Source organism: Cupressus sempervirens, chromosome 5, assembly GCF_028749045.1.
Source record: "Cupressus sempervirens isolate cs-2001-9-10 chromosome 5, ASM2874904v1, whole genome shotgun sequence".
Lineage (NCBI taxonomy): Eukaryota > Viridiplantae > Streptophyta > Pinopsida > Cupressales > Cupressaceae > Cupressus > Cupressus sempervirens.
The window spans coordinates 827,577,544-827,592,198 of record NC_143122.1 but is presented as its reverse complement, the minus strand read 5'-3'; the positions used below and the strand labels follow the sequence as shown (position 1 = coordinate 827,592,198).

The 14,655-nt window shown below is 37.4% G+C and overlaps 1 protein-coding gene across 1 annotated transcript in view; it reads left to right on the top strand.

Annotated features, from left to right (window-relative positions):
• The window catches only part of LOC149558431 (uric acid-xanthine permease-like), a 312,658-nt gene that overhangs the window by 204,420 nt on the left and 93,583 nt on the right, over positions 1-14,655 (top strand). The window contains exon 9 of the mRNA XM_089832678.1: positions 10,253-10,369. Coding sequence (XP_089688804.1) covers positions 10,253-10,369 — 117 coding nt within the window. The remainder of the gene's footprint in view (positions 1-10,252; positions 10,370-14,655) is intronic.

Below are 14,655 nucleotides of genomic sequence, written 5' to 3'. Positions count from 1 at the left end.
TTTTATATTACACATCTTTTATCCCACATTGCCCATATGAGTTGAGCGGACCCGTGGGAATAGAATAAAAGGAAGCATCTGTGGCTTCATTAGGCAGGTTGAATATGAGAAGAAATTGGTGTGTGAGTTGCAGCTTTGTTCTTGGCATTTGAGGACGTCTATCCTCTCTTGTAACATTCTAGACGTCATTCCCTTGGGGTTTGGCCTTTGGAATTCTTTCTTATTGGCTTCATTATCAGGCAGTTTAGTTGCATTTCCGGCTACAGGCAGATTTGATATTTTGCTCATATCTTCTTCACTATGTGTCCGACGCTTATGCCACTTGGAGGGAATGGTATTATGAAGGTAGTGGACTGATTGGAGGACAAAGTATTGTAGCAGCAAGTTTGTAAGCATGGGCTGGAGTATTATGACAATATTGTTGAAGTAATTAGTGAGTTGATAAATCTGCTATGTATTTGGTTTTATGAATTCTGAAAATAACATTTTATTAGCAGCAGTTCATTTCCACTTTGCATATTATTGTAGTTTATTTCTTGTTTATGTTGTATGATACCAATTCCATGCATGAAACACAACAAACAAATAAACGTTTGATTTCCAGAGTTATAAGAGGTTTCAAGAAGTTGAATGCAAACTGTTTGACATAATTCCTTTCAGCAATTTGGTTTAGTTTTTTGGGACATCCAAGGGTGTCCATTACAGAGGTTTTGTCGGGTATGCACTATACTCGAAGAGGATATAATTCTCCTCCCAGAGAAGGAGAACCTGTAGCTCAATTTGGTTCGGATGGTAGCCCGGGTGGTTCTAGTAGCACTAGACTACGACCCACAGATGTTGAGGTTGATAGAGATGCCTTGCAGGCATTTAGGAATATTGCAGCTGGGCAACAATAGATGACAGATGTATTGCAACAGTTGTCTAATATTTTGTAGCAGATAGCATTACCTCAAGGATGGAGTAGGGAGAGAACTCGAGATGTTTCTATTGGTCCTCATAGATCTCAAGTTGAGGATAGAACCCGAGATAGTGTTGGGTATAGAGATGTAGCTCAGGTTCGAGTTGAGGATCGTGGTGGATTTGCTAACAGAGCTAACATACATACTAGTCCTCATGATAGGTTGCAGAGGCCCACATTTATGAGACCTGAGATGGATGTGATCAGTATTGAGCCTGAGGTCACTCCTTTTGCTGATGATGTGTTGACACACTTTATGGAGTGGGATGCTTTACCATAGGTAGTTAAAGATCATTTGAATTTTGATAGGTTCCTGACTTAGAAATGAGAGCATTCCAGAGTGAGGTCGGGACCTAAGAGACAACAATCTCAACAAAATGAGTTACAACAAGTTGCCAGTACGATGACTTTGGAGCACTTTGATGGAATTGGGAGAGTTACAACTCGAGCGTGGATTCCTAAGCTCGATATATATTTGGCTTTGCATCCTATGTTTGAAGTGGATGCTATCAGATTTTGAGTGTTGCATCTAGATGGAGCTGCCTATGACTGGTGGTACCATGGGTTGGTTTCTTTGCGACATGATCAGATCACTTCCTACCAGAAGTTCATGGATTGCCTAATTGAGAGATTTGATAGGAAGGATCTGGAGGTGTACTTCTGTGAGTTGGCTCAGCTAAAGCAGTCTAGTGGATTGGAGAGCTACATCAGTGAGTTCTAAAGTCTTTCAGTCATGGTTTATGATATTTCAGAGTGCAGGTGAGTGATGTTATTCATGGAGGGGTTGACTAAACCACTCTGTGGATGGGTGAAGTCATTGGACCCATCTTCTCTATAGTCAGCAATGAGCAAGGTGCGTGACTTGTAGTCCTCTTCTTGAAGTCAGGTTGCTTCAAAATCTTTTGCTCTTTTGCCTGATGATGAGGAGTCCCCACCAGTTGTTGAGGACAAGGGTAAGTCAATGAGGAGATCTAATGACACTTCTAGAGAGGATTTGAGGAGGCATCAACTTTGCTTTTGGTGCAAGGGGCCTTTCTCTAAAGGTCATACTTGTGCGTTAAGGCCAAAGGGTGTAGCAAATCGTGGTATGTGGGTTTACATTGATATGATTGAGGATGAGTCATCACAACAGCATGAGCATGTCGATGAAGATGATCATATTAATGATATAGTTTATATTGTGATGAGTATTTATAGTTTGGTATCTGACTCACATGTTCAGGATTTGCACCATGTACAAAGTTGGCCTGAGTCTAGGTTGGATTGTTTGTAGGATGATTGGGTAGGCATAATGAAGAAGAGTGTGTTGAGATATCTGTAATAACCCCAACCGATTATAACTTTGTCAAAAACCAAATCCTTCTCAAATTCAATTGTTTGACATTTTGTCAAACACTTTGCAAGCAAGCTTTGATAGCACTGTAATATCCCTTGCCAATCCGAACCTCAACTTGTTGATTTGTAGGTCAAGGAAAATTGTCAAACACTTCCAATACGATATCTATGCTTGTTGTTTTTAAGTTTCAGACTGATTATGTTTGCTTGAAATGATATCAAAGGGAATCCAAAAGCCTGTAATTGATTTCTACTATATCTAAGAAAAGAACTAAATGCATATGCAATTCTTTTTTGACTTTTCAAATGTGTATAGATGAATTCTAAATGAAAAATGTGCACTTAGAGCCAATTGGTTATTTTGTCAAACACTTGGCATGCATACTATTATGTCAATCATGGAAGATATAAATATACACATTACATTAAATATATAGACCTACAACTTATCACTTTTTTAGTGAGATATTTTCTAATTCAATGCTTAACATAATATTCCAAGGCTCTTGGCTTTGCAACCCCCAAAAAAATTGAGTAGAAATAACATTATAAATCTGATATAAAATGTGCATCTAGAGCTACTTATGACAGCCACCTTTACAATGCCAAATGACCAATTTAAATTATGCAAATTGATTGTAGAACTTGATATATAAATTGCCCAATGAAGGAAATGAAATTGCAATCATAATCAAGCCAAGTACTGTAGCATGGGTACTATTCAAGACACTGTTCACGTCACTGTTCACAGCACTATTCATGTCACTGTAGTAGCCAATAATAAATGTATTCTCCAATTTAAGCACAAATAGAACTCTAGAATGAAGCTCTCTTGAATGCCAAATTTAGTTAGATATTTCACCACCTCAAATGGTTGCAACACTGAAGAATTGACAATTTCCAATGGCTAACTAAAATAAAAAACCCTTAGTTTCTTCTCTCAAGTTTATATCAAATGCAATTAACAATAATTGGATGCCTAACAATGAAGCTCTTGCCTCTATTTATTTTTTTCCTTCACCCTTCAAGAAGGAAATAAAATATTATTTAATTGCACTCTCTAGAAGCTTCCCCCTCTCTAATACAATAATTAGTTGTGCTTGTAGAAACTTAAATTAATTAAATATAAAGTCACCTTTAGATTAATTTATTTATTAACTTTAATTTAATTTATTTCTCCACTTAGCCTTAGGAGAATGAAAAGATAAGAACTCCATTGAGGGTCTAAAAGATGGGGAACATTACAATCTCCTATGAATTTCCCAGTTAGTCATGTTCCATCTTCTACATCATCAGTACAAATATTCGGTGCCATGTTGTAGGTTATGTTATGGGTCTTGATGATGGCATTGACATTCAGTTGGTTTAGCAAGGATGGGGACATGACTTGCTTCTTATGGGATCCCTGTGGAGGTTTTTGTTTCATACCAGATTGCTTGAGGACAAGCAATTTTAGGGAGGGAGGATTTTAATGTCCCCATTTTTGGCCAATATATGCAGTTGATTGAGTTAGCTTATCATAGTGACCCTCATGAGCAGATAGGGTGTTTTGGGGGTCTTAGTTGATTACTTACTATTTTTAGTAAGTCTGTTATGGGTAGTTTCTATTTTTAGTAGCGCAGTGGATGGATTGGTATTTGGTCATCACCTACAGTTGATTAGCTTAATAATTGCATGAGCTCTTATTTATTTATTCATTGAGTTGCAATATTATAAAAATGTTAATATTATTATAATAACGACTTAAAAAGATATTTCTAAAAAGCAAGTTGGAAAGTTTCTAGTGTTGAGTTCTTTTGGGAAACTTCCACGTTTTCTGAAGTGGAAGTTTATGGAAACTTTTGCCAATGAAAAACTTATAAATGAGAGCTCTTTTCATTAGGAAAAAGGCATGTTTGTATATATATTTTCTTTTTGTGCCTTTGTGGCTTTTTCCTGAGTTCTAAACTATATGCCCTTGTTGATGTATAAGGGTTAAGTCTAAGAAGTTTCTTGGCAATTGTGCTGAAGTATACAATTGGCCAACATTCTCCTACTATATTTTCTGTAGCTAAGGAGAACAATCTTTTATATTATTCCTCTACTGTTTTGACTGTGGCTGAGGAATTGAGTTTGCAAGAAGATTTAATTACTGCTGAAGGAAACTGAGGTGGTTTGGAAATCATTTACTATTGTGATAATCCAATGCTAGCCATGTTTTCTTGGGAAGATTTTCTATGCTTTGTTTGGGGATGTCATTTCGTTCTTCCTATAGCAGTGTTGACATATTTCTACACTGGAGAACATTTTATAAGGCCTGGGATCAGCTAGTAGGGTCTGCATTTCTAATACTTTGGCTTCTAGAAAGCCTGTGTTGAAGTTGGGAGAAGCTGTGATCTGAAATAGAAGCCCTGCATTTCATTTTGGAGGGTCATGTTAGCTGCAAATGGCCATTATTCAAGCCTCCGATTTACATTAATGGGTCCGCATTTCATTACCTAAGGTCTCCGTTTGAAATCAAATGAGCATTTTCTTTGTCGAGAAGGGGTGGCAGCTAATTTGTTGGTTGACATTGGCAAATATAGCATGTTCTCATTTTATTCTAAAATTGTATTTAGTGGAAGCAATTCAATATTCAGACTTTTCTAATTAGCATATGTAATTTTGGAAATTCTGAAAGTAGTGTTTTCTTGGCCAAGTTATTTCTTGTTTCCCTTATGTATCTATTTGTATAAAAACCAAAGTAACAAGAATCGGAATCGGATCGGAATCGGCAAGGCCGAATCAAATCGTGAATCGGCCATGAATCGGAATCGAATCGGCCATGAATCGGAAAATTTAAAAAACCCTTGAAATTTAGTTAGTAACTTATTTCATAAACCCTTTATCGCTGATTCGATTCACCGATTCACAAAAAATCGTTTGGCTTGAATCGAATCGCCAAATTGCATGAATCGCATGAATCGCCGTGATTCTTGGAACTATGATAAAAACAAATACACAAAAGTATATCCTGACAAAATTGGAAACAAGAGAAACATTTCTCATTTTCAAACCAACAAATTCATTAAAGGCAAGTAAGGGTTTTTACAGTCTTCAAATACCTTTTCAGTTTATAGTAGTGCCAGCAATAATGCTGGGCATTAGGACAGAAATTCCTTGTATTAATCAAAATGTTTTAGGTTATTCATCTTGGTCAACTTTAATTTTCTGTGTTCCATGGCATTTTGAGGATAATGGAAATGGAAATGGAATCATTTTGTTGACAATAGTTCAAGGTCTCTCATCCTTGGGGATGGTGAAGGGACACACATGGATTTTCAAAATTGTATTATATACATAGATGTTAATAACTAACAACAACAATATAACTATGTAAATAAATCTTTATAGTAGTGCAGAATCGACTAGGAATCAGGATTCCCTTTGTTAATCTGGGTGGAATCCGAAGGGGTCCAAAAGAATTTGGGGATGTGTGTGCCTAAAAATGGGCCCCACGTTGCATTTTTTTAGTTTTTAAAATTAAAAGGAGACTAAACCCTAATTTGAGCCTTCTAAACCCTAAAACTTGACCAATAAAGGTTGCCTAAAGTCATTTGATGATCATTCATTCATCTCTCAAGCATTGTTCTACAGCTGCAGCATTTCTTTTTGGAAGTGAATGCTTTGAAGGACTAAGATCCGCATTAGAGACTTGGAAATCACTTGTGAAGGTAGATTTAGTGGGAAAAGATAACTGAATCTTTTTTTTGTTCAAGTTTTTTGTCATCGATTGACATATCCTTCCAACGCACAAGGATTTCCTTGTATGTGCACGTCCTCAACTTCTCTCTGATGTCAATGATCTCAGCCAACTCCAAAATCAGTTTCCACTCTTCGTTAATTGGTGGCAATTCCTTCAACACTGTAACATGTTGCCCAACAACCTTCTTAAGGCACAAAATGTGTAAAACATTGTCAATTTGACTTCCATCAGGAAGTTCCAATTTGTAGGAAACTTTTTCCACCCCTGACCCACTTTTAGGGTCCATAGAAGCACGCCTTGAACTTCTCCTTACCACATGTCTTTAGGGAGGACTATTTGTATAGTTGATGCTCGAGGTATACCAAATTGCCAACCTCGAAGCTCCGCTTAATCCAGTGTCAGTTGGCATACATTTTTTGCTTCTTTGGAGCTCAATGAGCTATCCTTGAGAGATCTTAGAATATACAAACTCTCGTATAGCCAATCTTTAGCCCTTGGCGCGTGATTATCACCCGACACAAGATTCACAAATGATGAAGGTTCAAAGCCATACAATACTTTGAAGGGTGTCATACTTATTGACATGTGGTAGTTGGTGTTGTAACAATGTTCACCCAAATGTAACCAACGAATCCATGCCTTTTTCTATGTTGAAACATAATTCCTGAGATAACTCTAGCCATTTGTTCACAATCTTCATCTTTCCATCTATTTGCGGGTAATAGCTTGTGCATGGCCACAACTTTGTTTCAGCCAATCAAAATAACTCCATCCAAAAGATGCTAAATAAATGGCTATCCTTGTCACTCACTATGTTTTGTAGAAGACCATGCAAGTGAAATACCTCACACAAGAACAACTTGGCCACTTGAGCTGCTTGGAATTTAGAGAAGACCACAAAGAAATGGGTATACTTGGTCAAATGATCTACCATGAAAAAGATGCAATCCTTTCATTGCACTTTGGAAAGCCTGGTAATGAATTCCATGTAGAGTCTATCCTAATTCTGGTCAGGGATTAGCAGTGGCTGAAGCGCACTAGCAAGTAAGGTGTGCTCGACTTTGTTTTATTGGCAAGTGGAACATTCTTGCAAATGCTATAGTACGTCATTCTTAAGTCCTTTGATGAAAACCTTTCCTAGATTTGCATGGATGTCTTCAGGTGTCCTGAGTGTCCAACCAAGGGTGTCATGCATTTCTTATAGAATCCTACTCTTAATCTTGGACTCGGGTACCTAATATATTCTTCCTTTGTAGTAAATGATGTCGTCAACCACCTTGTATTTGTTATCCTGCAATTGACCATCCATCAGTTGGTAGGTGAATGTGTTCTTGGAAGATTCAACCAACAAATGTGCCTTCTAATCTACTCAAATCTAGGACAACGAGTATCTATTAGGTCTTCTTGACAAAGCATCAATTACCACATTGTTTTTGCCTCACACACTTCACATCAAATCAAATGCTTGGATTTTTCTCACGCACTTTTGTTGTTGATTGTTCAAATCCCTCTACTTTAAGAAATATTTCTGGCTATTGTAGTCTGTTTGCAGGACAAACTTTTCTCCGATGAGGTATTTTCAAAACTTTGTCAGTGTGTGCATGATGGTGAGTGTCTGCTTATCATAGATGAAGCATAGTCGCTCTACTCCTAAGAGCTTCAAACTCTTGAATGCAACGGGGTGACCATGCAGCATTAACACTGCCTCAATGCCTTTTCTCGATGCATCACACTCTGAGATGAAGGGCTAGGTGAAGTTTGGTAGTACTTATGACTTCCTTTTGCTTGTTGAAGTTGTGTGGTGCCTGCTCATCCCCATGGAAAGACCGCTTCTTCATGAGATTTTTCTTTGGTACACTAAGCTGTAAAAATCCCTTCATAAACCTTTTATAATAACTGCATAGTGCAAAGAATCCACATAGATAAAAAATGCCTTGGATCTTCTCTTGGTGTGCTTGAACCCCTTAGGCATTGATGGTGTGTCCTAAGTATAATATCTCCATCATTTCAAACTCACATTTGGACCTCTTGGAAAACGATGATTGTGAGTCCTAATGCCCAACACTTCATCCTAATGTCTTTGATGCTCCTTCCACGTCTTGTTGTAGATGAGTATGTCATCGAAGTTCACCAACATGAACTTGCACATTTTCTTTTAGAAGATACAGTTCATGCAAGATTGGACAATGAATAAAGCATTGGTCAACCCAAGTGACCTGACCAACAACTCATAGTATCTAGAATGACAATAGAAGGTTGTCTTCCTTATGTCTTGCTCCCCCATATGGATTTTATGGCAGCCCAATCAAAGATCTATTTTGGAAAAATATTGAAAAAATAGATGACATATAATTTGCCCAATAGAACTTGGTGATGGGGTAGCTATTTTTGATGATCATTTTTTTCAGCGCACGGTAGTCCACGCACATTCAAAGGGATCCATCCTTTTTCTTTTCTAATACTATTGACGACACAAAGGGGCTAGAATTGGGCCCGGTCCATCCCTTGTTGAGGAGCTCTTGGATTGTTTTCTCTATCTCATTCTTTAACATCTTAGGATGGAGGCAGGGTGTGGTGATTACATGCTTGGCTTCTTCCTCCATCCCTTTGGTGTGCTCAAAGCCATGGTGTGGAGTTATGCTTGGTGGGATGTCGAAGAAGACCATGTTATTCTTATGCAACACTAATTGAATCTCATCATCCTGGTTGTAAGTTTGTTGCCTTTGTATTGATTCTATAGGGATCAAGCAATATATTGCCCAAACAACATCATCAAGTCTGAAGATTGCCTCCATTCATTGTGCTGAGATTTCCTTCGGGTTGCTATTGGCTATTCCCCTTAGCACTACCTTTTTGGCCATGCACTTCAAAGGAGAATTACATCCACTTGAATAAAATGGATGGAGACTCTTGATGAATACACTCAGAGCTTCCCCATGGTAGCATGACTTGCACACTTCCTTCTTTGGTCGCGTCTAGAATTGGATCGTAGGGATTGCTTGGTTAAGTTGTTTGGTCACAAGGGTGGATGTATGAGGCATCCTTGAACTTTATTAAGCCTTGACACTCACTGTATGGTTTTGTATGGTCCCATTCAAAATATTACAAAGGAAATTAACTTTTTATGCCCATCGTATAAGATTGCCAAATAAAATCATTATTCAATGCAAAGGAAAGTTTGCACATACACCAAGAAATATATTCAATAATCATGATAGCACTTCAGAATACAATAATCTTGAGAACATAGTAGAATAGGGTGAGGAGTTACTCCCACTGAAATTGCAAATACCAAATAGGGAGGATCTTTCACCTCCAAAATCGTAGACAACAAAACTCCATTTAGAATTCACAATTTACAAATAAAATCCAAATCACTTACTTATATGGCTTCAAGAAACTTTCCGAAGGATTACAAAAAGTGCCAACACGACCAACACACTATGACCAATAAAATAAAAATGGGCCCCAGAGATAATAACTTCGATTTTGGGGCCACATGTACAAATTTATTAAATTAATTTATTTGATAATGTTGGGGACAATCCATATACATTGTTTAGCATATAAGCATTCTTATTCAAGAGAGATTTGGAGATTTGGTGTTTCATCTAGAATGCTAAGTATTTGATTCTGCATGTTGTAGTAGCATAAAGCTCACGTTAAGAAGTCTGAAGGAAATTCATCTTACAATTTTTTTTTGGTTTCTTCTATTTCTTATTTTTGCAAGAAAGAAAGAAAGCAATTTTTTGTGTGGATAGACAGATATATTTGGTGACTTATCTATAATTTACAGAAATCATTGTCTCATATCCTCTTGAGTATGGTTACTAATAAGAATAGTCAAATAACAATACTATTTTTTATCAGATCTGAACATTTCTCTAGTGGTCAACCTATCTACTAGTTTCATGTCACTAGCTTTGAGTATTTGACTGATTGTGCACATTTATCACTTGTATGTAAGATCATAAATTATAAACATTAGGATTACATGTTTTAAAATTGCTTTTAGTACCATTATGGATGTCTAAGCTGGTAGATTTTTACCTTATAGAAAGATATAGATCTTGTATTAGAAAAGGCATTAAGTGAAGACACTTTGAATAGTGAACCTTGAAATCCAGGTTATAAGAGTCAATTTAATTTGACAATACATGAGCAGTTTTCATTTTTATATTCTGGAAGTTGGTAAATATATATTTAATACCTTGTATATTGTTTCTTGGACACAGGTTATAATTGGACTAGCAGTTGGCATGCTTGTGGCCTGCTTAGTACATGTTACTCACTGTGAAGATAGTTGCACGTTACAGTCATGTAGAGATATTTGTTATGATGTCCTCCCAGAGGTAGTTAGATATCTTAATTTTGAAATTTTTTTTTTTTCTGTATAAGGATCTTTTTAAAATTATTTTAAGAAAAGTAATCATCATTATAGAGTAAAACTTATCCCACTCCATTCTAAAATACACACACACACACACAGATATATATATATATATATATATATATATATATATATATATATATATATATATATATATATATATATATATATATATATATATATATGATATTTTCATTTTGAAAAAAATAGTCAAACAATTAATTTTAAGAGAAAGAATATACAAAATGAAAGATAGCATCATTTCAAAATAATATTCTATGAAATATTATGTAGTCTATCCTCTTGAACCAAAACACTATGATCCATGAAAGTAGGATATCTCCATACCACAAATATTAATACCCTGATTCTAATAAATATTGAAAGAGAAAAATCCCCAAATTTTATCTCTGACAAATGCACTTAACTTCACATATGCTTGTATGCATTATCATAATTGGAAGAAATTTTGTAAAATCCTTAAGAATGGCCAAAATAGTGAATTGCATAGATATTAAGATAAAATAGCATCCTTCAGTTTTTTTCTTAAATAGTAAGCATGTAACAAGGTCTAGGGCCTAGGCTATTGTCTATGATGGATGGTTTCTTGGATTGCAATTAGGACGAGGTCAAGGAATTTGAGCAACATAAGACAACCTTCATAATGTCATGGGGAACATTTGTTTATGTTTGGATGCTATTCAATTTGAGGAATGCTCGGGCTACATTTCAAAGAGCAATGTAGGTCACTTTTGCAAGTCTCATAAATGAAATTATGGTTGTTTACGAAGATGATTTTGTTTCATACCCCAAGAATCAAAATGATCGTTGCAAGCATTTCGAGATATTCTTCCAAGGGTGTTTTAGAGTATGGGATATTCATATGGAATTCAAATGTATTTTTTGGTGTGGAAAAAGGCAATCTTTGTTATGTCCTGTATATGGAAGTGATATTATCACTGTAACCACATACTAATGTCATACAACAAGTTCTACCAAATAACAAAGGAACAATATGAAAACTAATACGAAAACAAACACACGACTCTTTCGAATGGCAGAATATTATTTAATTGGTTGTGCCAGATTCTTACATTAAACTTTAAAGCATAAGCATAATAGTTCTAATTTTAACCACACCCTCACTTGTTCTTGATTCCATAGAAATAGACTCGACATGGTTAGTTAATTCTCCAACTATCACCAACTGACACCTCTTGGGAACAACGATTTATTAACTAACAAAAGTCTAATTAACTATTCATGGCATAATTGCCACCTATGTCATCCCCTTAGAAAAGAAAAATTCATCTTCTAGACTACAAGTATACATAAGTAATATCCATGAAGACCAATGACAAAAGTGTAGGTATTGACTTGTATTGGAGAAACTCAAAGTCATAGTGTAGTACAAAAGTAAAAAGGGGGATCTTGGGGCAGCACCCCTTGTGGGGTCTAAGCACAGTGCCCCAAGTGTGCTTCTTGTTGTGGTACTCGGTGGGGTCAAGGGGTTAGGCCCCTGCAGCCAAGACTAAATTAGCACCTTCAAAACCACTCAGAAATCCATGGCACACATTGTTTTTTTTATTTTTCCCAATAGCATCTCTCCCTTGCCAGCTTCAATTTGACTACCAACTACCATCTCCCTTCTATGTCCTGCCATCTTAATGCTTTGTACAACTGCCTTCCGTACTACTATGAATGCTACCTATGAAATACAGTTACAATGACCAATTTGATATGAAATGGAACCTGATAACAACCTATAGCAGCCACGATATCACAATTAGACCATCCAAACTTTAACCGCTGGTCTCCAAAATTATATTACAGGCCCTGTATTTCAGACATGGGCTTTCATAAAGTTTTTGTACGCCTTTCTACGTTGAAATGCAAGGCTTTTGATGATTGATGTCCGCCTGAATTGCAATCTCAGGCTCAAATTGATGGGTCATATGTAATGTTCCTGGCTACGTTTAATCCCCAAATAAACGAAAATTGTAATAGGATGGGTAAACAAGATGATTTACGGTTAGGTCCAAAGACTTTGTGAGGTTGTATGGTGTTGTATCTGGCACTATAAAGAGTTTTCTTACTGACCATACGACACCATATGGAGATGAAGTGGTTGTACATGGACAGTCAGTAGCCGTACGATGCAGACTAGTTAGCTATATAGTGGAGGATTGCCAGGCCATATGGTGTTTATAACAGGCCATACAATGATTATAATAGGCCGTATGATGATTCAAATGGAAGATTCGAATGCCCAAGTCGTACAAGGAGGTGAAGAACAACATTGATGGATGGATGGGCGAGGAATGAGTAGTACGGATAAACACACAATTGGGGATGGAAACACAATATTGTTCATAAAAACGCAGAATGTTGATGGAATCCACAAAATAATAGAGACTCGAAAATAGAAGTTCACAGAACAAAGAGTAGATCGAACCAATAGTTATTCATAATATGATGGTGCCCCGACTTGCCAAATCCGAGTAGAGTAATACATGCAACAACAGAATAGGGTGAGGGTTGAATCCCAACGAAACTGCAATAAGCCAAATAGGGAAGATCTTTCACTTCTGAAATGGCGAACAACAGAGAACTCTAAACAGGAGTTCACAGTACAGAGAAATATATTCCAAAGCATACCTACAAACTTCCTACAAGCTGTGCTTAAATACCCGTCGGGAAACCCTTCTGAGGTTGTATAATGATAGCCGCCAGTGACACAAACTTCGAAGTCAAAAATAAAATGGGTCCGAGACACATTAAATCAATCAGACCGTTACAAAAGTTTAATTTATTATTCATTTTATAACGGGAACATTATAGTCCTCCCATCCCAAAGTTTTCTTGTCCTCAAGCAAGTGCAATGCAGGGTGCTAGAGAATGTGCTCACCTTCCCACTTTGCGCCATCCAATGGTAGGTGTCACCAACATACCAAGTATTCCTTCACAGTGTGGTTCCATAGGGTCTTCTCATGTACTTCGAGGATCTCGGCAGGTTCCAAAATGAGCTTTCCTTCTTCATTGAGTGGCAGAAGGTCGGTGACAATCGTGACGTTTTGCCCTGTGGCTCTCTTGAGGCAAGAAACATGGGAGACATTATAAATGTGGCTCCCCTCCAGAAGTTCTAGTTTGTATGCTACTTCACCAATGCGGCAGACCACGCGATAGGGACCATAAAATTGTGGCTTCAATTTTTCCTTTCCTGCTCCCTTTAATGAAGACTATCAGTATGGCTGGAGCCGGAGATAGACGACTATCAGTATGGCTGGAGCCGGAGATAGACCAAATCCCCTACTTCGAAACTCCTCTCTATCCGGTGGCTGTCGGCATACATCTTCTGTTGATTTTGTGCCCACTATAGGTTTTCTTTCAAGCACCTCAGTATGTCCTATCCTTCCTAAAGCTAGTCCCTCGCCCTTGGAGTGCGACTATCACCCAGAACTGTGTTGATGAAGGAGAGGAGTTCGTACCCGTACAGAGCTTTGAATGGTGCCATCCCAATAGACATGTGATATGTGGTATTGTAGCAATATTCTCCCACATGGATCCATTTTACCCATGCTCGTTGTTGTGTCGAGACGTAGTTCCGAAAGTAGCCTTCAAGCCATTTGCTCACAATCTCGGTTTGTCCATCCGTTTGCGGGTGGTAACTCATACTTCACGATAATTCTATCCTTGCCATTCGAAATAGTTCTGTCCAGAAGATATTGACGAATCATACATCCCGATCACTGACAATGTTTCAGGGTAACCCATGCAGATGAAAGACTTCTCTTAAAAATAGATCAGCTACTTATATAGCTTGAAGGTCTGAAGGGATGGCGAAGAAATGTGCATACTTGTCAATCTATCAACCACCACGAAGATACAATCCTTCCCATTCACCTTGGGAAGACCTGTTATGAAGTCCATTGATATACTCTCCCAATTACGCTCGGGAATTGGAAAAGGTTGTAGCAGCCTAGTAGGAAGAGTATGTTCGGACTTGTTCTGTTGGCAGATTGTACACTCTCTTACATATTACAACACCTCCACTTTAAGTCCTTTATATGAAAGCCTCTCCCGAAGACTTCTGTAAGTTTTGAGGAAATCTAAGTTTCTAGCCAGAGGTGAGTTGTGTACTTCCTTCAAAATTTTCTGCTTCAATTTGGATTCTGGCACAAGGTATATTCGGTCTTTATAGTAGATGATGTCATTGACCACTCTGTACCAATCATTGTGAGTGTGGCC